This window comes from Manis javanica, chromosome 13 (assembly GCF_040802235.1).
Source record: "Manis javanica isolate MJ-LG chromosome 13, MJ_LKY, whole genome shotgun sequence".
Classification (NCBI taxonomy): domain Eukaryota; kingdom Metazoa; phylum Chordata; class Mammalia; order Pholidota; family Manidae; genus Manis; species Manis javanica.
In genome coordinates this window covers 51,599,643-51,621,387 of record NC_133168.1, presented here as the reverse complement: position 1 = coordinate 51,621,387, position 21,745 = coordinate 51,599,643, and the positions used below count along the sequence as shown (strand labels likewise).

The following is a 21,745-nucleotide window of genomic DNA, read 5'->3' as shown; positions in this document are numbered from 1 at the left end:
CTAATGCCACATCTAAAAGGACTTCTTAGTTTGTTGTTCTACCATAAAGCCTGAGTTTCAAAGCAAAGTAATATAATTTAGTAACTAAGTTGCTGATTGACCTGGTTTATGAAGTTTTCACTAATTGAAAACATTATTTTCCTGCTTCTCCTTTACTGATGAGTTAACAATGCTTATTGCAAGAGAGATCACTGGAGTAGTGAGAAGCTCTTCTCCACAAAGTGAATTTGCTCTTGATCCCCAATTCTTTTTAGGATTTTAATGTGGGATAGTAAGTCTTTCATCCTCCCTGATAATATTAACTATTAAATCAATATAGTAATATGTAATACTTGGAGGCACTTAGTATATATATCATCACTATTCTGAACACTTTAGGTAAACTACATTTCACTGAGTTCTCACAACTGCAAAACGTAGTGTCACTACAGTCCCCATTTTCCACAGGGGCAGCTGAGACACAAGCTCTCACATTAGTGAGGGGCAGAACCAGTCTGACCCAAGAGGGCTGACTCCTGACCCCACCATGCCACACTGCTGCACATCCACACCCACAGCAGGACATTACTATGTGGAAATGAAATAAACCAGGGTGCTGAAAATTGCTAAAAACAACAACAGTAAGTTAGAATTCATTTTACTCTTTTCCATTAATTTTATTTTCCTCAGAATGTACTTCCCCATGGTAAATCAAATAAGAGAGGGTGAGGTAATGAGGGGGAAAAAAAAGGGCAATAAGTCAGGAAACCTGCACTTAGTCCCAGTTCTGTCACTGTCTATGTGGCTTTGGGCAAGTCTTAATATATATATATTACAAGGCTTAAGGGGAAAAAAAACAATTCTAATTTCACCTACATCAAAATTCCTCAGTGTTTTAGGGAGCTATGTTAATAGTATTAATCGCCAAAACTGGTGTGATAATTATTATTATTATTAGAGTAACTGCAAATAATAGTCATGCTTTCCTTTCTATTCTACTGTTCTAAACTGAGCTTAAAGAAATTATTCCAAGGTAGTTGAAAAATGGTTTCCTTTGTTACATGGGACTGTTCCTATAAATAGGAGTAAAACTGTCAGTATTTCCTGTAAGCCTTCTTTATTATTCTGCAACTTCCTGAAGACAAACCACATTAAATCAACTTTAGTAAGGCCATATTTAGAAGATACAGTAATTAGCAAACACTGCTTAAAGTCATTCATCTTGTAGGATAGATACTTTGCCTTTGTTTTTAAGAAAAAAGAAACCGAAGTTCAAAGCATATACATTTGCTATATTTATGTCAAATAAAAATCTAGCTTACAAATGGAAATACTACATAGTAAGAGTTGGTCAGTATGTGATCATTTGTTTGAATTTCCACAGGGATTGGTCGTTTCGTTCATACCTCGTCTTATCCATGGTAGGAGTCAGGCTCTGTCAGTCACTTCTTCCTCCTGCTACCTGAAAACAAAGGACATGGTGTTATTCTCACCACAAGCTAAAAAGAAAACTCCTACTCCTAAAATTTGCTACTTGTATGTTCGAAGTGGAAATTACATCTCACTTCTATTCAGGATTTGCACATGTAACAATATCTGCTAACATCTATATAAGCAGAACTTTTATAACCACTTAGTCAGCTCAGCTTCAAGAAGTCAACCCAGTAAAATGAGTGTACCTTCATCCATATGTAAAAACACCACATTAAAGACAGGCATTAAAGAGTAGTATAGCTCAAAGTTTATATTAAAGACAAACACCACATTAAAGACATACATTAAAGAGTAGTGTAGCTCAAAGTTTATATTTAGGCACAACAGCTGATCCTCCAATCCAGGATGAAGGGAAAGAAATATGACAAGGTTGGCTTATTAAGTTTGTAATGATCTTTTTTAATGCCTAGCCATTTTCCACTCATTGTGACTATCTGAGAAAATTTCCAAGAGCTGAATAGAATAGGTAGCTCCACACATTAGTTAAGGAAAAGGAATGCTCTGTCTCCATGCCTTTGGAAGCCAGTTGACTTGAGGGTAGTCTGATCCAACCAAGCTAAATTTAACTCAAGTCAATTCATACTTACTAACATGCAAAGCACTAGCTAGAGGTATGGAGAAATTTAAGACAGGCACAAGCTGGGCCTAAGGAGCTTCTGGGAAAATAATACACTTCATCACATTTCCTTGAGAGACAAAAATCTGTTTATGCTAAAATACTAGACTTCCTTCTCGTTCTGCAATTCTTTTAACTTCTCTGCCAAATAGGTTCTGAGAACAGAATGACATCAGTGCTGTCACCCAATCCAAAACACATGTGCTGTCTCTAGCCTCCAACTGTATTATAATGGCACATGTCTCCGTATAAAGTAAATAATTACATTTATCATTTAAATATATTCTATTTATTCTTAAGGAGTTTGGGAGGGGGCCTAAAAACTAAACATCAAATAAATATGGATATTATAGTATATTTCATTGTATTTGTTACAAACAACATTGCCAAATTTTGAAAAATATTTTTAAACTAATCAGTGTCCATTTCTAACCTAAAGATAATAATTGTTAATTATTTGGTTCTGAGAGCGTCAAAACCATATTTTTTTGTATTATTTAGGTTAGGTATTTAACTAAACAGTTCTTTATTAACTTAAACTCTGAATAACACCATGCCTTCACTAATAATTATATTTTAATTAGTCTTTAAATTTAGAAAAAAATAACTCAATATGAAAATAATGAAGTGATAGCCATTTATGCTGGTTTAAAGGAAAATATTTGGTACATTACACAACTTCCATAATTTCTTCCATGTACACTTTACTAAGAAAAGTTGTTTACTTTATCATACAACCAAAGTTCTCCCCCAAGAAAAATGTATGCTCTACTAATGCAATAGTAACTAAAGAATTTAAAATAAAAAGTTCCTGAATTTAGCTTTCCTGCTTCATATTTTCATGAAAAGTCTAACTTATTGTAATGAACTTAAACTATGTTGTAAAAGGTGAGTTATTTCTTTCTTTAAGAATCATATTCTCACTCACATAGTCATGTATCTAATAACAGGTAGATATATAAACTCTACAGAAAGCATTATGTTTTATTATTCTTGATACATTTTACCTGACAAATATAAATGTATCCTCTTTACTTTATAAAAGGTGACATGGTATCTGGGAAAAACACACTTAGAGAAGTCTGATAGGAATCTTGGCTTTGCCACTATTGGCTCCATGACATGAACATGATAAACAGTCTTCCCCCAACACCCATTCCCCTTATCTGTAAAAAGGGAGTAAAGGTTATGAACTTGCAGTTTGTTTGAGAACTTGATTTAACCTATGTAATCAGTCTAGCACAATTCCTCAATGAATGGCAGTCACTATCATTATTATCATTAATATGCCAAGGGTCACCCTTGCAGACTGTGGGGAGACCTGTATTGTGGCATCTCCCCCTCCTCCTGAGCATGTGGATGTTCACAGGAAGGCACTGTTATGAAGAGGGGGAACACCCAGCATTCACTGAGATCCCACAGCTGTTTCTTGAACTGTACATGTGGCGGGGGAGGGGATCACTGGAAAAGTATGATGGTGTGTTGGAAAGACTGGGGGTGACAGGGTTAGAGGGGGGCCCCTCTGCCCACTGTGGTATAGATAAGACTGTATCACAGAAATGTGCCTGCCTTTGTGCACTCCCAAATCTGGTTTTATGTCTTTAGTTGACCAGTAGTATCTGGACTGAATGATATCTAAGGTCCCAGCTGCTCCCTTGCTGTTCTCACACTCAGTGTGTATGGAAGGGTTGCCTGAAAGTCTTGATAAAAACACTAGATGCACAGTAAAAGTTTGCCACCATAAAAAAACACAAGAACGCACACAATATGATTGTTTGTTAATGGTAATATACATTTGATATTATATTTTATATTGCATTTTTATAACTTTTCAGTTGTTCTTTCTTGTTAGCTCATCTTTTATCTCCAAGCTGTTATCATTCTGGTATTTTATTTTTTGATCTGAACACCCCATTTAAAAGACAAACTGCCCATTCAAAGCCAGATATCTGACAACACAGTCATTAAAGATTATATTTGTTCCACAAACAGTCAACAAACTCTTACCCAGTCACATGTATAAACAAGCTTTGGGGCATAAGTAAATGGGACATCAGAGAATGATTCACTTCTGCTCCTGTGAAGCTCCATCTATTGAGGGCTACAGGACAACCACCATACGATTAGAGAGAGGCTATGAAGGAAAAGCACCTAACCCAGTCTAGAAGGCCAAAAAAGAAAGCAATGTGTGAGCTGAGAGTGGAAGAAGAATAAGAGTTAACCACTTGTTAAAATCATCATTAGACTAATCATCTCACATTAGCACAATGTCTGGTAAACACAGCCATTACTGAATGAACAGATACATGATGGAATTTGTGAAAACAGCTCCCCTAAGGAATATTTACGTAGTAATATTCAATAATATAAACTTTTCTGATACTTTATAGTTACTGGCTGCCCCTGTGTGCAAAACATTCCTAGTAGGAGTCAGGGAGAATCATAAAAAGAAGAAAAAATATAATCTTTTCCCTTAAGAAATATACATTAATTCAAGAATATTTATTGGGCTTTGTGTGTTTTCTATATGCTGAGCACTTTGAAGATTGTGGAAGGAAAAAACAGTAGATGCTATTTATTAATGCAAGAGGAGGAACAGAAGCATAACAATAATATAGCATTAATAAACTCTTAGTTTTGAGGCTTTCCTAACTTTATCCTATAGATCTGCAAATGTCTTAACATTCTCTAAGCCCTGAAAACTATTATAAAAGTAAGTGATATATATTGTATGTCCCAAAAAACTAAAGGATTAAAAATAAAAGTGATGCAATCAACAGTGGAGTAAATAAATTAGGATTCTGGTTCCTACACTGCAGTCCCTTCCTTAAGCTCTGCAATTCATCCCCACGTTGTCTCAAGTCAAAACAACCCCATCTGTTCTCTCCTATATATGAATTCATAGAGTCAAGACTGCTCACACCATCCCTAAGATTTGGAATGCTCCCACTGTTCCTCTCTTCCTTGTCCTTTAACCCAGCTTATGTCCAGTAAAAAAGTCACATCAGTTATTTCCAGGTCTTATCTCTCCTTCCTCTTCACTCATAGAACATTTGTGTGCTACCCCTCTATCACCACTTAATGACTTGCCACTGACTCACTGACACTTGAGCATGACCTTTCTAGCCTTCCTTATAGCATATGGCTCCATTAAATATCATATTAAATCTATGTCTCAAAGCACCTCAAAAGCTCTAACTTCAGGGTCATGAACTATTATATCACACCAATTCTCCAGAGTTTTCAATGGTTCTCATGTCATAGAACTGTGAGGAGCATTGGTTTAATGCTTAGTCCATGACCGATCTGCTTCTGCAAATAAATAATAACTTCCTTGTACATAGAGCTAGGTATCTTTTAATATCCCACTCTGTTTAAAACAAGGTTAGAAATATACAAAATGCTCAAAATATGTGTAAATTATTTACTTCATTGAGAGGGAAACACCAATAAATGGCTAATTGACTTTTAATTTGGGGCATTTGAATAGATTTATTAGTCTGGAAGAGCTTCTCACTAAGATCTTCTTATGCCGTAGGTTAAGCAACTTTGACAACTGCATTAATTTTTTTAATTACCTCAACCAGTCAGTCAGTCAGAACTTTTCCTAAATACTTACTAATTTTATGATTTAATATTCTAGAGAACTATTTACTTTAATAAATTTTGGCTTGAATAAAATAAACACTGTATTCCCCTAGTATCCTGAAAAACATAAACTTAAAAGGTTTGAATACATGAGTCTCAAAAATTTCATTTATATAATAAATACAAAATGTTTACCTATCAACTGATATAAATATGCTACAATAAAAATTATCATAGTTCCTAAGATCTTAGTAATTATACAATTTTGGCTAAATATGGAATATTTATAGAATGTTTTAAAGTTCAAGCTATTTCCCAAAGTTTACATAAGAAATTCATTCAATGGTGGATTTGTTTGTACTTGATGCTGTGTGAGAGCTTATTCACAAATACTCAGAAGTCAACTTCCAAGAAATAACTTAAATTACCTAGTGACTTAAAAAAAATAAAAAAGATAGCAATTTTCCAGTAAGCTCTCCTATGATCTTTGATATCTTCAAACCAAAGAACTGTCTTTACTGTTCCAAAATTCTGGAACATTTAGAAAACTTTTGCCCCCAAATGCCATAAGAATGTCATCATTTTCTATGTATTCTATAGTGTTTTTTTTCTTTTAAATAAGACAGGAAAGCACTGCTAGATCTTAATATTGTGATAGAATTAGAAAATATAATAAGTTATCATGTTAGAAAATATAAATGTGAAAGAACTCTATCTCTTTCACATTGATGAAGTCTGTATCACTTAAGACATTTTGTAATGCAATATCCAGAAACCATAAAAAACAAAAATGGGACATACTGGATCATGAAACTGATAAGCTTGATTTAGCATCAAAAAGCCAAGGTTTCCCTGTGTCTCTACTCTATATACTCTATATTTCAATTGAACCCCACACATTGGTCTCCCAGTAATTACAGGTGGTTTCTTGGTGGTCCACAAATGTCCACTGTATCCTCACACCTCATTTCCTCACAAGACCTCCCACCTCCCTCCACTGCTTTTACAGATAGCCTATCCTGATCACCTGTGATTCAAAAAAATTATATGTGTGTGCGTGTGTGTGTGTGTGTGTATATATATATATATATACATATACACATATATGTATGTAATTTCCAATGTGTGGGCTCAATTACATAGTAAGAAAAGATCAGAGGTCAAGGCCAGCATTTTAAAAAAATGGAATGAAATTGATTTGTAAATACCAAAGTTATCACATATAGTGATGATAATATTCTTCTATAACATTTTTGTTTCCTTTTGCATGTGTATGTGTGAGTGTATATGTACTAGGTTGAATATAAAATGAGCTCCTACTAGTCAAAAGTTTATTTGGTGTAAACACACCTTACGGCTCCTCTAAGTGCTGGATGAGCAATACAAGCAAATTATAATGTCATGAAATAGCGTGGTAACATTCTAAGTTATTGAAACTGAAGCAAAATAGGGACTAGGGCAGTGATGATGGGTAGTAAGAGATAAATAAGAATGGGAAGATAGGGGCTAAAGTACCTTATCTTAGAGGCCATGGGAACCATGTGAAGAGTTTAAGCAGGTAAGCACTTTGCATTGATAGATTCTTCAGGCAGCACGGGAGGGAATAAATTGAAAAAGGCAAGTAATATAAGTCAAAAGACCCAGTTAATAACAGATAACCTAATGCAGTGATTCAGACAAAAGATGGTGGTGGCATGATATGTTGGGAAGATATAATGAGAAGGCAGTGTCCTACAGATTTGTGACTGATTAAATATAGGAGGTGACAGAGAAAAGAGAATATTGAACAACATACACGCTTCAATATGGGGTGATATGGTTCCAATCACTAAGACTGGGAACACATTAGAGGAAACAGATTAGGGGGTGGGGGAGTGTGGTTTTGAATATGCTTACTTTAAGATCTGGGTAGGACATTCAGATTAATGTCCTATACACAGATGAACTCAGAACAGAGTTTCTGGTCAAGATCCAGAAAGAAGGGACTATCAACAATGTGGCAGTTGAAGAATATGTAAGTAAGAAGACGACTAGGGACAAAAACTATGGGTCATTCACATTAAAGGTGTAGGCAGAAAGAAATAAGACTTCAAGGGAGACCAAAGGACAAGGTCATAGAACTGGAGAGAGAATGGGACTCAACTACAACGCCCACAGAGAGATCCAGTTATCTGAGAACTGAAAAGAATCCACTGGTTGTGGCAATGAAGGTATTGTTTGGTGGAAACTTGCAGTGCTAAAGTCAGGAGTCTTACTGCAGTGGGTTGAATGGTAATTTAAGGATAAATATTTGGAGGCAGTAAATACAGAGGATCTGTACATATGTTTATGTGTATGTGTGTTTGTATTGTGTGTGAGCATGTGTTTGCTTAAGAGTTTCAGAGTAAAAAACAAAAAAGCGGTATATAGGGGAATGTGTAGGACATAGGGAAAGTTGTTTTATTTTGTTGGCTTGGGGATTTTTCTTTTTATGTAAGAGAAGTGTGTACATCTTTAAAGGCTGAGAAGAAGCTACTAGAAAAAAAGAAATTAAAGGACAAAAGAAAGTGAAAAGAGAGAATACAACTCCTTAGAAAACAAGAAGTTAGACCAAAAGTCTGTCTGAAACAATGTTGTCCAATCGAACTTTCTGCAGTGATATTAAGGTTTGCCACACCACCCACACAGCAGCCACTACCCTTATGTGGTTACTGGACACTTGAAATGCAACTACTACAACTGAGGAACTGGATCTTAAATTTCAATTAATCTAAATTTAAATAGCCCGTGGCTGCAGAATTGAACACCGCAGCAATAAAGGAGTGAGTACGGATCTAAGGACCCATCAGTCCTGGCAAGGAAAGCTTGAGCTGTTCATGCCTGATGGTTGCATACAGAAAGGAAGGCTGATCTGCTGAGAGTCAGGAGGGGGTAGGAACCCTGAGGGGAGCAGTAAGGTTTGGAAGGGACACAGGAAGGCAGGAAAGAGCTGACCAAAACAACTAAGAGCACAACAGAGCAGCACCGAGGGCCCTGTTGAGACAGGAGTCCACACGTGCATGGCAGGCAGTATAAGGACAATGAAGGCAGGAGGTTGGCTTGAAAAGAGTTTGGGAAGCAAACTGCCAGAAGCACTACCAAGAGACCGTTGATGTAAAACATGCAGCCATGGAAGGAAGGCAACAAAGCTCTGTGTTCCGAAGAAAAGAAAGGGGGCAACTGATGTAAAGAAAAAGAATTGGTGTAAAGGGAGAGAAAGGAGAGGAGAGAATGGATGGTTAGGACCTGAGATGAGGGAGTAGTTCGAGGTAATGGCAAGGCTTGGGGCAAGCCCTACTTGGCTTTTAAAAAAGCAGGCAACAAGAATTTAGAAGTTTGGATGGTTCTTCTGGTGAATATAGGGGTAACCCGTGATGGTGGGATGACTGGGGTGCAACAGAAGAGTACAAGTCACGTACAAAGCACTCAACATGTCAGGAAATGAGTAAACATGCTGTAATGACACACATGAAGAAATCCCACAAGAATAGGAATCTTTAGGACAGCATTTCTTCCGAGCACTCCAGCACACTGGAGAGGGGGGAAAGGGAGCAGTGTAGGCTAAGTAGTCTCAACTGCAGCGTATCAGGAAGTCCTGAAGAACTCCGGGGAGCAGCAGAGAGAAAGAAAGAAGGCTGACCAATCGTCCATGAAGATGATTATCTCCCACCAGGGAAGGTCACATAATCAACCTGCCCAACTTTAAGATTCTCTATTCAACTTCCCTAGGACATTTTTTGTGGCTCACTTTTCTCCAAAGAAGCAGAGGAAATAACTACATGTTTGGCTATTATTGTCATTCAATTAGGTTACAGGTTTTGCAGGTATTAAGTGCAATTGTACTAATCAAAGGCATATTTCCTTTTCTACCTGCACAGTTCCATTTTGGAATTGCCTCACCCAGCTATTGAATTTCATAAGGTTAAACTTCTCCATATTTACATGGTGGATTCGGTATTATGCACATCGTGAGGCTGTGTCACATTATCTCACTCTTCGTCTCAGGACTTTAATGGCAAAAGCTAGAAACTTAAAATTTCTCCTTTCTTATGTTGCCAATATTGCCCATGTGCATACACACAACACACAAACACACACACACACACACAAACACAACACACATTCACCTTTCTATGTCACAGAGACATTTTATAGGCACTGTTTTTGCAAATATCACAAAATTATTAAATCCAAGTTTGAACAGTGGCCTGATTTATTATCTTATCATAAATATTTCTATTTTCTCATGGGTATTAATATAATCTGTTTAGATGTTTTAGATATGGACAGTCTTAATAATAACTGGTATCAAATTCCTTAAACTGTATTCTTTGCTTCTCTCAAGAACTTATACTCCCTCCCGTGGCAATTTGATCGCAAAAAAAACTCAGAAAGCAGGATCCCATGGACAGAGTCACAATTCATAAATCATTCACAAGTGACATAACAATGGTATATATCATGCTAGAAAAAGGCTGTCAACAGATACTACCACAACATTCTTGTCTTTCTTTGTAATCTGCATAATGCATGACCCTGAAACCTACTGAGTTAAGGGCTAATTTTTGGTAAATGTGCTAAAGCAGAAACTTAGTATCTGAAAACATTTAGATCTGAACTAAAAGGAAAGTTTTATTTTACTTTAATGAACATTCATTGAGTTTTTACTCTGTAACAAGCATTATGCTTAGGGTTTTACAAGGTGTTGGTATTTAATCCTCACAAATTGTAACAACAGTCTTATGAAGTGAGTACTCTCAGTATCTCCAAGTTAAGAAGAGCCAATTGAGGATTAGATAGTTCAAGTAGTTTGCCTAATGTCACACATTTTAATAGAACAGCCAAATAATCAAAGAAGAAAAAGAAATATACATCTGTCCTGGAAATAGTCAAAAAAGAGAAATGCAAAGTCCAGCAAATTCTATATTCAAGTCAATTCTGTCACCTCCATTAATAAAACATTTGAAATCAAGATAAAAAGTTGGCCTCGCTAAATTCAAAACGGTGGCTCGTTTTATGAAATGCTTTAAACTATACTGTTAACTTATTTTAAATACTAAAATTATATAGTAGAATTGTTGAAAATGTTGTTTAATTAAACACGAATCAAGTTTATTTTATCAGGGCCTATTCTTGAGATCTTTAAACTGTAAACACCAAAGTGTTACTTATTTTTTAATGACTTACTAGTGCCCTTTTTTTTTTTTTTGCTCTGCTCTTCTAGACCTAGCCTGATTGAATACAGAGCTGCCTGAAATAGTTAAACAGTAGTATTTCCCTACAGCAATCACTGCCTGGAAAAATAAGAAATCCAAAGCAAAAGGACCCTCAGCTGGGCTTCCCTGAAGGATGCCAGGTGACACACCTGTCATGGCATTTGGTGCACTGGTGCTGATGTGGGTCATCTGCCCTCACGTACACAGAGTCTAAGAATTTCCTCAGTCTTTGGTACTTACTGTAGACAAAATGGATTCCAGATTGCCAGTTCTGCTCAACATAAGGTCATTTTCCCTTCTTGAAAAGTTGGATGTGAAGTACAAAAAATAGAGGAGTTTGGTTCTAAGCACACTTTAGATTAAGATCAGGCTTTAGTTGAGAAGATGAGAACATCAGGAGGCAAAGAGGTATCCCACCCCCCGACCGCCGCACACTGGCAGCTTCTTCAGAAGCTGGCCAGGAAAATCTGCTTAACTGGTAGGAAGGGGCCTGCCTGAAAAGTGGTCAAAGCCAGCAGGGGATACATTTGCCTGTGGCAATCCCCAGCCCCACCGTAAAGTAAAATTCGTTCAGAGCGGAAGTTTGCTTGCTCCCCTACAGAGCTGAAAGCAAGCAGTTTCAGGAATCAGCCATATATGGGAATGGCAAGGCAAAACACAGGAGCAAGAACAATCAACAGAGAGCAGTCAGAAATGATGAAAAGACCACAAAAGATTCATTGAACAAAATTAGCTTTCATCATCTACTTGTGAGAAATCGCTTAGTGGTGAAATATTTCCAGACATTAGTGAGTCTATGGTTACATGAAACTGAAACTCTATTCTATAGTTGTTAACTTCCACACACATGCATAGGTCAATAAGAAAATCTCTTCATTATAAACCTGGCATTCCTAGACAGCACTCTTAATCTGTGCCATGTGTAGTTATGACATAGATCTCAGTCCATTAAGAACATGAAACTAGCCGTGATTCAAATCAAATCATCCCGTGGCAAAAAGAGAGAGGGAAAAGCTGTAAGCTGAAATGCAAACTGTATTCAGTTTAAGGAAAGTACATTTTCACTGAAGATGAAGTTAATAAAATAAGCACTATGTCATTAACACACTGGGACATGTCTATTAAGGGATACTTGTGGAAAAAATTTGTTTATAGTAGATATTGCTCCAATGCCAATGGCCTGTCTGCGACTCTAGCATGGCCTTTATTCATAAGGGTAGCTTATCAGTGAATGATGCAATTATTCAAGAAGACTTTTATGATGCCTGTGGTTGGTCTGAGTCTCAGCATAAACAAGACTGTACTGAGTTGGAGACTGAGCATTTACAGTGTGGGCTGAAGCTCATGTCACAGTAGCACACACCCTGATACTAAGCCTCCCAAAGCATACCCACCATCTTGCTTCATTTTCCCTTCTTTTTAGCTACATCAATTCATTAGTGGATAAGAAGCAACACATCTGTCTACATACCAAAATCACAAATACATTAATTGTCAAAAAAAAAATTGTCTAAGCCCAAGGTTCTTTCCTAACACAAATGAATCAACATTATCTTTCTACCTCATGCTTATCTCTGACCACAGCATAATACTGACTGCCAATTAGCCCACAGTGTTTTATATGCTTTCTAGGGTGTGTGTTTTAAGAGTTTAAGATCCAGGATAAGTATCTTAAGAACATACAGTGTTCAGAGATCACTGTATATAGAGTGTGAAGAAAAGAAGCAATAGAGTTCAGAAAAAGAGGCAAGGGTGCTCCCTTTAGAACAAAATTCAGATTAATATGCTCCATGTCTAACCAGGCTTGCCTTCTATTACTTAGCTTTCTTGGACCTCAATTTTCTCACCTGCAAAATGGGAAGACTGAAAGCTCACAGGGTTGTTGTGAAGCTGAAATGAGATAGTGTATGTGAAAGGACTTGGTAAATTTAAAATTTCTACATAAATGGAAGGTGATACAGGCAGATAGGACCTCCATTTCAGGCACTCAGACAGAGGTCCAAGAAGCATTCTTGTTAAATTGATCTGACATAATCGGCATTGTGTGTGTATTCTAATGTCAAACTAAACAATGCATTAGTTTACTTTTACTTCAAACCTGATGTCAACAGTTTAAATAGGGTGTTTTTCTTCTTCACATATGGTATAAGCTTTGACCTAGAAGGTAAGACACCTTCTCAAAATGCCTTATCCGTGTGTTCAGGTTTTAGTATATGATTCCCATAGGCAAAGTTATTTAAACACTCACACACTGAAAAATATTTAAAACTCTTTAGACAATTTGAACAACTTCGTTTTCAGCATTCTAGGATGTACTGGCTTCTGGTTTCTGTTTAATTTGAAAACTTGCTCATCACTCTCATGGTAACACAGTTCATATAACAAAATAAAAGAAAAAATGTCAACTCATAGACATGTAGAGTGTAAAATGTCTGTGACATTATGTTAGGCAAAAGAATACCATCTTGGTTTCTGAGAAATAAATAACCTAAAGAAAACATCATGGACACAGGTAATAATAAATTTTAGTTGTTTCTTTAACATTTATATACCATATTGTTACTTAAGGATTAGCTGTAGCTTATATGCTTTTCACTGAAGAAGGGAGCCTTTGAATCCCCTCCTACCTCCCCATCCCCCAAAAATGGAATGAAATCTATAAAACGCAAATGAAGAGAGCAAATGCTATCATGTGACTAAAATAAGCTGGGTATACATTCTCTTTTTATGTATCCTGAAAACTATGATTCAAAGAGAAATATATTGTCATATTTCTTTCATACAGATGACATGTAATGGATGTAAGAGAAGACAAAAAAGTTTCATTTGTAAAATGTCTCTCTCAATTCTGAGCATCTAATCTACCACATGAAGTAGAATTTTGTTTTCTCAAAGCTCACAGAATTTTAACACTCCAAAATCCCTGAAAATCTGAATGGTGTTATAAAGTCAGACTGTAATGGGTTTTCAAATCAAGGCTGAGTTGGACTTAGTTCTAAGGGCAAGGAAGAGCCATTGAAGAACAGAAGAAATGGTTTAATTTAAAATCCTAATACATTATACAACAGTACTTTCATAAATACTTTTCATAAAAAAATAAATATCACTTAAAGTATCACCAAGGAGACTTGTCCCACTTTGATAAAACAAAGGGCAGAAAGATTCCTGGTTGCTAAATTGTAATAAATTGAAGTCACTAATCTGTCAGGAAAATTATTAGAGACACATCTCCATCCACGTGGCACTCACGTTCTCCAGGACCATCTCAGATTAATGCCAGCACACTAAAGGCAACACAGGATTCTGAGTAAACTTATAAAATCAGTGAGGCAACTAGTCAACTGAAGGAAATACTGTATTTTAAAAATTCCTTTCCTTTCTCACTCCTCTAACCCCCAACTCCATCCACAAGCAAGCAAATGAACAGGCAAGCATAAAACACAGACCACATGGAACAGCCTTGACTACCTTCTGCAAATACCTTTGCATCAGAAAACTTCCTAAGAAAGTCAGGGAACTAATTATAAGGATGAAAAGCATGAAGGAAATGAATGTAATTTAGATAGTAAACATCCGTACTTCTTTCCCACCTTGAACTCCCAGGGAGTATGCTCCCTCTTTAACCTTCATCTTAAGCAAATATATAAGGCCGTGCAAACCAAACCAGGGTCCCTGAAGATTTTAGGATAATATTTATTACCGGCTTTCAAAAAGCCTTCTGGCACATCAATTTTTACTGGAATTCATTTACATGATTGAGTTTGAGGCATGCTAGAAACATCGGAAGCCCACTCTCAACCCACCATAACAACAAATTGTTCACTGTCCAGATGCCCTTATACGGCCAGACTTCCTATAAATCTGACAGCTCAGTTTATGCATTGCGTATGGGTCTTGGCTCTGAGTCACATTCCTCCAGTATGTTTCCCTGGGAGCTTTGATTTCCGCTTTGAGGGCTGGCACAGTCCTACTTGCTCTTATAAGAAAATGTCTACGACGGGTAGTTGAAAATATGCAAGATTCCTTCTTTAAGTACACAAACCCTCCATGTCTCGCCACTTCCTTGTAGTTTTGCCAGGTTTTCTCTATGTCTGATACCTGATTAAGTAACCTTTTTGGGGGGGTGGGGAAGAGATGGGGGGGCAACAAAAAAACATGAGAGAAGGAATGTAGCATATCCAACAGCTGAACATCTTGCAAGACTTAACCAAATGACCTGTACAAATGATGCCTGCATAGCACCCACATACCTTATATAGCTCTGTAAACAGGACTCAGTGGCCAGCTTAGTGAATTCTTCATTTTACCAGGAGAAAAAAAACCTCTCTAAAAAGCATTAGCCACATAAACACTTGCATACAAGACAAAATTAGTGCATCTTAACCATTTTGCACACAAATTCAAAGACCTTTTTCTCCCACTTCTGACCTGTTGTCAATCAAAAGGGTTGGGATAAGTCAGAGTTGGACAAAATTATAAGAATCCACTATTTCTACTTCACCTCCCAGGTGCACACAAACATTTGCTGAGTCATTTATAATTGGGCAAGAATTCAGATCCCATGGCATGAGTTTAGGGCAGAGTGTCAGCCCTTCCCTTTGAATTTCCTGGCACTTAATGGTCTGTATCACAATATAAACATACCTTTCAGTCTGTGAATACCTTGGGGTGTCTTTTCTCACCCTCTTTCTCTTGCTCTCTGTCTCTCTCTTAGCAATGATCTTTTATTCTAAATTCCTCAAAAGAGTTTTCACCATAAAGCCTCAACCTAACTTTATAATGCACAGTGTATTTTTCTACCCTGAGAGTCCATGTTCTGTATTTTTCAGTATGGTTATTTTCTCTCAGCCAATATTAAAACCATCCATTTGGAGCTAACTTTGGACTTTCTGAGACTTCGAGGAACCACATGAATTTTATAGTAAAACCAAGTTCTTTCTATAATATGTCTTGATATTTTTAACAACCCAGCAAATGGTCATATACCTATGTTTGTGGTAAAAAAGAAAATTAAGAAAGATCGAAAAAAAAAAAAGCACCAATTCCCTGAGAATTTTAATCCCGTTAGTCATCACTAAACCATCTGAAACAAAACACTGTCATTAATATCATCGTTTTATAAATGAAAACGTGGAAATATGGCTCTTACTTGTGACTTCCCTAAGATTTGTGAATGGCAGTTCCAAGAATACAAACCAGGTCACTCAACTTTAACCCAGTCCAGCAATTTATCCCTTCCATGAATGAGAGTCTCCTCTCTGCTGTACATGAGGCTGCTTGATGGTGGTTCTCAGATACTTCAGAAGATCCAAAAATTTCCAACTGTTCTCTCATCTACCTCACCCCACCAGCCACAAGAACTCACCACCGAGCCCACATCCCACCCTCGGTGAGGTTCCAGCTTCACATCCCTACCCTTCCCCATCTACCACACCTTTCCAACCATTAGTGGTAGATGTAATTGGGGGTTTAGGTCTTGAAAGATTTCACTGTGGCTTCCCACATATTTTGGACATTTAAAATCATCCACAAGGGAAGAAAAAGTTGGGGGCCAAGTTGTCTTTAACACACATGTGGCTATTAACATAACTTGGAATGTTCCTTCTTTAAATAGGAACTTTCAGGCCTCTTTGAGACATGCTTGGAAGAAACATTAAGTAACAATGATGAAAATTCTTCCTGAGCTTCAGAGGCCTCCCTTGCTGACCGACCATTCACACTATTGATATGCAACTACAGTGTACAACATATGAATTGCCTAACGAAGTAATTGTACACAGATGATGTGGTCTATGCTGAAGCTGTAGTGGTTATTTTTTTCTTGGCTATTTTTCAGTAGGTTTAATTGAAACATCTTTAAAAATGGGGCCAGTTTAAACAGGCTGTTTTCAAATTATAAATCTATAGTATTGTTTCTGAAATCTTGCCTTTGCATCAGAAACAGGCATGTTTACCTTAAATCTGTACGCTGAAGCATGAACAACTGAAGTGACCTTATTCACTGGTACCAGCAGCGTCAAATAATGTGGCATTACAATGAATAAAAGAGGCATGGCCCTGGAATCACCCTCTTTACATAAAATGGTAACTGGAGTTATTAACAAAAAAGCAACTAAACCTTAGATTGTAAATAAAAGCACAATTAACTGAGTCCTTGGTGAAGCTAACTAGCAATATTAAGAAATGGGCAGAGTACTTAGACTTTATTGACCATGTCTGACATCTGCACACAAGCAGAGAAAATAAAACCTGTTTCTTTCTTGACCTGATCTTACTCCATTGCGCTGCAGGCTCCCTGAGCAATAAGAAGTCACAATCCCTATTCATAGATGTGTGGAGAGTGACTAAAATACATTACTCACTGGCACTTTTAATTTACAACCAGAAATAACGGGGTGCACTGTTCTTGTTACATATCAGATTTTTTTACTGCAAGACAAATCAAGTCTAATCCACATTTGAAGGTTATAGGTTTTAGGATTAGAAAAATGACTCATTTCTCAAAGATCCAAACTGTGTCTAAAACACCCTAGTAAACAAACCCCCAGCTTCTTGCTGGCCCCCTCCTACCTGGTTCCCCTCTCTTCCCACCCTGTGTCCTTGTCCCAGAGCCTCTACCTATCCAACACATACTCATTTGCTCTGACATAACAAGCCCATTTTTTCTGAAAACACTGATGCCCACTCACCTCCTTTCCCTCCTTATAACCCCAACAGTAAATCTGCAGCATATAAACAAAGTAAGAAGACTGGATATCACCCCCAGAAAACCGTATTTACACTCGGACCCCCAGCTTTGTTTCCTTTTTTGTCTGGCAATGGGCATCCCAACTCTTTTATCTAAAATGATGATCCAATTCCTATACCTCCAATACGGAGTTAGGGGTTGTGCAAGCAGGCTTCTTGAAGATTTCAGCTGGTTAGAAGCAACTCCTTTTCTATTCTCTGAAGAGTTTCAAAGGCAGACAGCCTCTAAAATTAAAATCATTACAAATAATAAAAAGGAAACCTTTTCGAATTTTTTAGAAACCCCTGCTGTTAGCCTCTTCAGTTAACTCCCTCATAAAGAATTAATGTCACTGGGTAGAACAGGGCCAGCTATTAGATACAGAAGTGAGGGGCATAAAAGAAATAAATAACTGCCGATGTGTTTTTAAATGATATAAATCAGCAGTGGTGCGAAGAAGCAAAGGAAAAAAAATCCTATTTGGTGCTGGAAATACTGAGCCTCTTTTTTTTTTTTTTTTTTTTTTTTTTTTTCGGTGAGCTGGAGTGTGCCAGCTTTTTCAGACGGAGGAATGCTGAGTGTCAAGGGGTCAGGATCAATCCGGTGCGAGTTGATGAGGCAGGAAGGCGGGCAGGAACGCGAGGAATGTCCCTGTTTGTGTGGGACTCCATTCAGCTCATTGGCGAGCCGGAGCCGCCCGGAGCGTATAAAAGCCTGGGGCCGCCCGCCCCAGCCTCACACAACAACTCTTCCTGCAGAGAGAAGGCAGCCAGTGCAACTCTAAACGCAGGAGACCGACCGCCTCCAGCCCGACGGCAGCCGCCCCAGCCGACAGCGCCAGAACACAGCCCGCCGCGTCCAGGCCCCAGTCGGCCCGAGCCCGCGTCTCAGCGCCCGGCCGTCCGCGCCCCACCCGCCGCCCGCAGCGCCCCGACCATGTCCGCCGTCCGCTTCTCCTTCGTGCTCCTGCTCGCCCTCTGCAGCCGGGTAAGCGTGCGGAGACCCCCGCGGCTGCCGGCGCTCGGGGAGCGCCGAGGGACTCGGGTAGGGAGGGACTCGGGTAGGGAGGGACTCGGCGGGAAGGGGAGGGCCCGGCGGCGCCGAGGGGCGTGCGACCGGCTGACCGCCGCCTCCTTCCGCAGCCCTCCTCCGGCCAGGACTGCAGCGGCCGATGCCAGTGCGCGGCCGCGCCGGCGCCGCGGTGCCCGGCCGGCGTCAGCCTCGTGCTGGACGGCTGCGGCTGCTGCCGGGTGTGCGCCAAGCAGCTGGGCGAGCTGTGCACCGAGCGCGACCCCTGCGATCCGCACAAGGGCCTCTTCTGCGACTTCGGCTCTCCAGCCAACCGCAAGATCGGCGTGTGCACCGGTAAGACCTCGCCCCGCGCCGCCGCCTCTGCCTCCGCCTCCACCACCCCTGGGTGACCGGCCACCTCCTCCCTCACTCCCACTCGCCCTCCAGGAAATCAGCCGCTGCAGTTGAGTTCTTTAAAGCTCCGCTGTGTCCAGCCCGCCCCCTGGAGTCCTGCTTCCAACTCGCATCCCCGACTGTTAGAGGGCCGGAGACCGCTGCCTCACCCTTGCGTTAAACCCCTTTTCCCTTCCTCTCCTTCAGCCAAAGATGGTGCCCCCTGCGTCTTCGGAGGGACGGTGTACCGGAGCGGAGAGTCCTTCCAGAGCAGCTGCAAATACCAATGCACTTGCCTGGACGGGGCAGTGGGCTGCGTGCCCCTGTGCAGCATGGATGTTCGCCTGCCCAGCCCTGACTGCCCCTTCCCTCGGAGGGTCAAGCTGCCCGGGAAATGCTGTGAGGAGTGGGTGTGCGATAAGCCCAAGGACCACACTGTGGTTGGCCCTGCCCTCGCAGGTGAGTTGAGCCTCCCTCTAAGTGAGCTTTGCCTTGGGAAGGGGGGAAATATCTCAGCCTTGCGTCTTACTTTGTGTTTGTGTGCTCTGCTTTCACAGCATACCGGCTGGAAGACACGTTTGGCCCAGACCCAACTATGATTCGGGCCAACTGCCTGGTCCAGACCACAGAGTGGAGTGCCTGTTCCAAGACCTGTGGGATGGGCATCTCCACCCGGGTGACCAATGACAACGCCTTCTGCAGGCTGGAGAAGCAGAGCCGCCTGTGCATGGTCAGGCCTTGCGAAGCTGACCTGGAGGAGAACATCAAGGTACATGTTATGCTCCTAGTACCTAATTTTCATGGAATGATAGTGGATAGGACCAAAGTTAGGTCTCACAGCCCTAGTTCTTAAAGACCCTTTATCTCCAGAAATATCTGACCATTGACCTGTTTTGCTGGAATGAGGTGTTGTGTAATATGACCCACCAGCTTTCCACTACAAAACCCTCCACAGTGCTAGTTAATTCAAGACATCCCAAGAGAGGCTGTCTGTTTTTGGTAAACTGGCAAATGAGACTCAAACTTCCTCTCCTTAAAATTAAACAGAAGTCAGATAGCCTCAGACTAGAACACACAGTTTGAAGAAAGCCACTCCCCTTGTAGAGTCATTGATTTTTCTCTTCTCCCCTGTCTTCCTTAGAAAGGTAAAAAGTGCATCCGTACCCCTAAAATCTCCAAGCCTGTCAAGTTTCAGCTTTCTGGCTGCACCAGTGTCAAGACTTACCGTGCCAAGTTCTGCGGGGTGTGCACAGATGGCCGGTGCTGCACCCCCCACAGAACCACCACTCTCCCTGTGGAGTTCAAATGCCCTGATGGTGAGGTCATGAAGAAGAGCATGATGTTCATCAAGACCTGTGCCTGCCATTACAACTGTCCTGGAGACAATGATATCTTTGAGTCACTGTACTACAAGAAGATGTATGGAGACATGGCATAAAGCCAGAGAGTGAGAGCCATTAACTCCTTAGGCTGTAACTTGGTGATTCACATCTCATTTTTGTGTAAACATGATTGGAGTAGTACAAGATATTTGAATTTGTTTTTCTAACTGGGGAAAAAGAACAATTGTCACCAAATTCAAAATACTGTGCCATGTGACATTCAAACTAATAGTGATTAACCCCAGACACTGGTTTAAAGAAAGACTTGACCATGGGACTCTTATTAGTGCATAGCACCAGAATGTATACTAAGGTGTGGCTTTAGGAGCAGTGGGAGGGTACCAGTAGAAAGGCTTGCCACCTTAAAGTAGTGATGTGCCTGCTATTTGGAGTGTAATTGAGAAAGAAAATTTTAGCATGCTCACTGACCTGCCTGTATCTCCAGCAACAGCTAGGATGTGCATTCTCTAGCCATCGTGAGGCTGAATCAGGTTCTATACGTCAGAACAGCAGATTCAGCTCTGACATTCTGATTCAAATGGCACTGTTCAGGAATCAGAATCCTATTAGACTGGACAGCTTGTGGCAAGCTAATATGCCTGTAACAAGCCAGTTTTTTTTTATTGATAATGTAAATATTATGTGTATATATATATATATATTTGTACAGTTATCTAAGTTAATTTAAAGTTGTTTGTGCCTTTATGTTTTTTAATGCTTTGATATTTCAAATGTTAGCCTCAATTTCAAACACCATAGGTAAGACCTAAAGCTTGTCTGATAATTCAAAGCATGAAGTGGATATTCAAATGGAAATTCTGCTCAGAGTGGCACTCCCTCAAAAAAGACTGTTTGCTGAAAGCAAGGCAGCAGTTTTCTTGGAAGTCTGATTTGTAGGCTGGAAATGTGATAGCCTCATTTTTAATGAACAAATGGCCTTTATTAAAAAATGAGTGACTCTAAATAGCTGATTGGTTTTTCCACCTGGAAACATTTGTTTCTACTTTGACTATGACTGTTTTTTGGACAGTTTATTTGTTGAGAATGTGACCAAAAGTTACATGTTTGCACCTTTCTGGTTGAAAATAAAGTATATATTTTTTCTATAAAGGGCCTGGTTATTCATTTATTCTTCTCAACATCTGAGTTTTCTTGAGTATAAATGGGAAGCTTCTGTTTGTCTTAAATCAATTCACCTATAATTTGCTAAATATCTTTTGTTATATATACTACTAACCTGGCTAATCACTTCAATAGAATTTTTACATAAACATTTCACACTGAATCAAGGGTCACTAACCTGAAGGCATACAGACATTGT

General features: G+C 39.4%; 1 protein-coding gene and 1 long non-coding RNA gene across 6 annotated transcripts in view; one reads left to right on the top strand and one right to left on the bottom strand.

The window, feature by feature from the left end:
* LOC108398557 (uncharacterized) overlaps positions 1-18,234 on the bottom strand; it is a 137,909-nt gene extending 119,675 nt beyond the window's left edge. For 3 of the 5 annotated variants that reach the window (XR_012124234.1, XR_012124233.1, XR_005054748.2), the window contains exon 1: positions 1,386-11,447. This is a non-coding gene — a long non-coding RNA (uncharacterized lncRNA). Of the gene's footprint in view, positions 1-1,385; positions 11,448-17,777 lie in introns of those variants that run through there. The other 2 variants (XR_001853450.3, XR_001853452.3) reach the window with 2 other exon arrangements.
* A 4-nt stretch (positions 18,235-18,238) lies between these two features.
* CCN2 (cellular communication network factor 2) lies at positions 18,239-21,534 on the top strand. The gene is made up of 5 exons (XM_036994164.2): positions 18,239-18,625; positions 18,781-19,003; positions 19,250-19,501; positions 19,600-19,811; positions 20,184-21,534. The coding sequence occupies exons 1-5, from the start codon at positions 18,284-18,286 to the stop codon at positions 20,478-20,480; spliced, it is 1,326 nt and encodes a 441-aa protein (XP_036850059.2). The 5' UTR covers positions 18,239-18,283; the 3' UTR covers positions 20,481-21,534.
* The last annotated feature ends 211 nt before the right edge of the window (positions 21,535-21,745 follow it).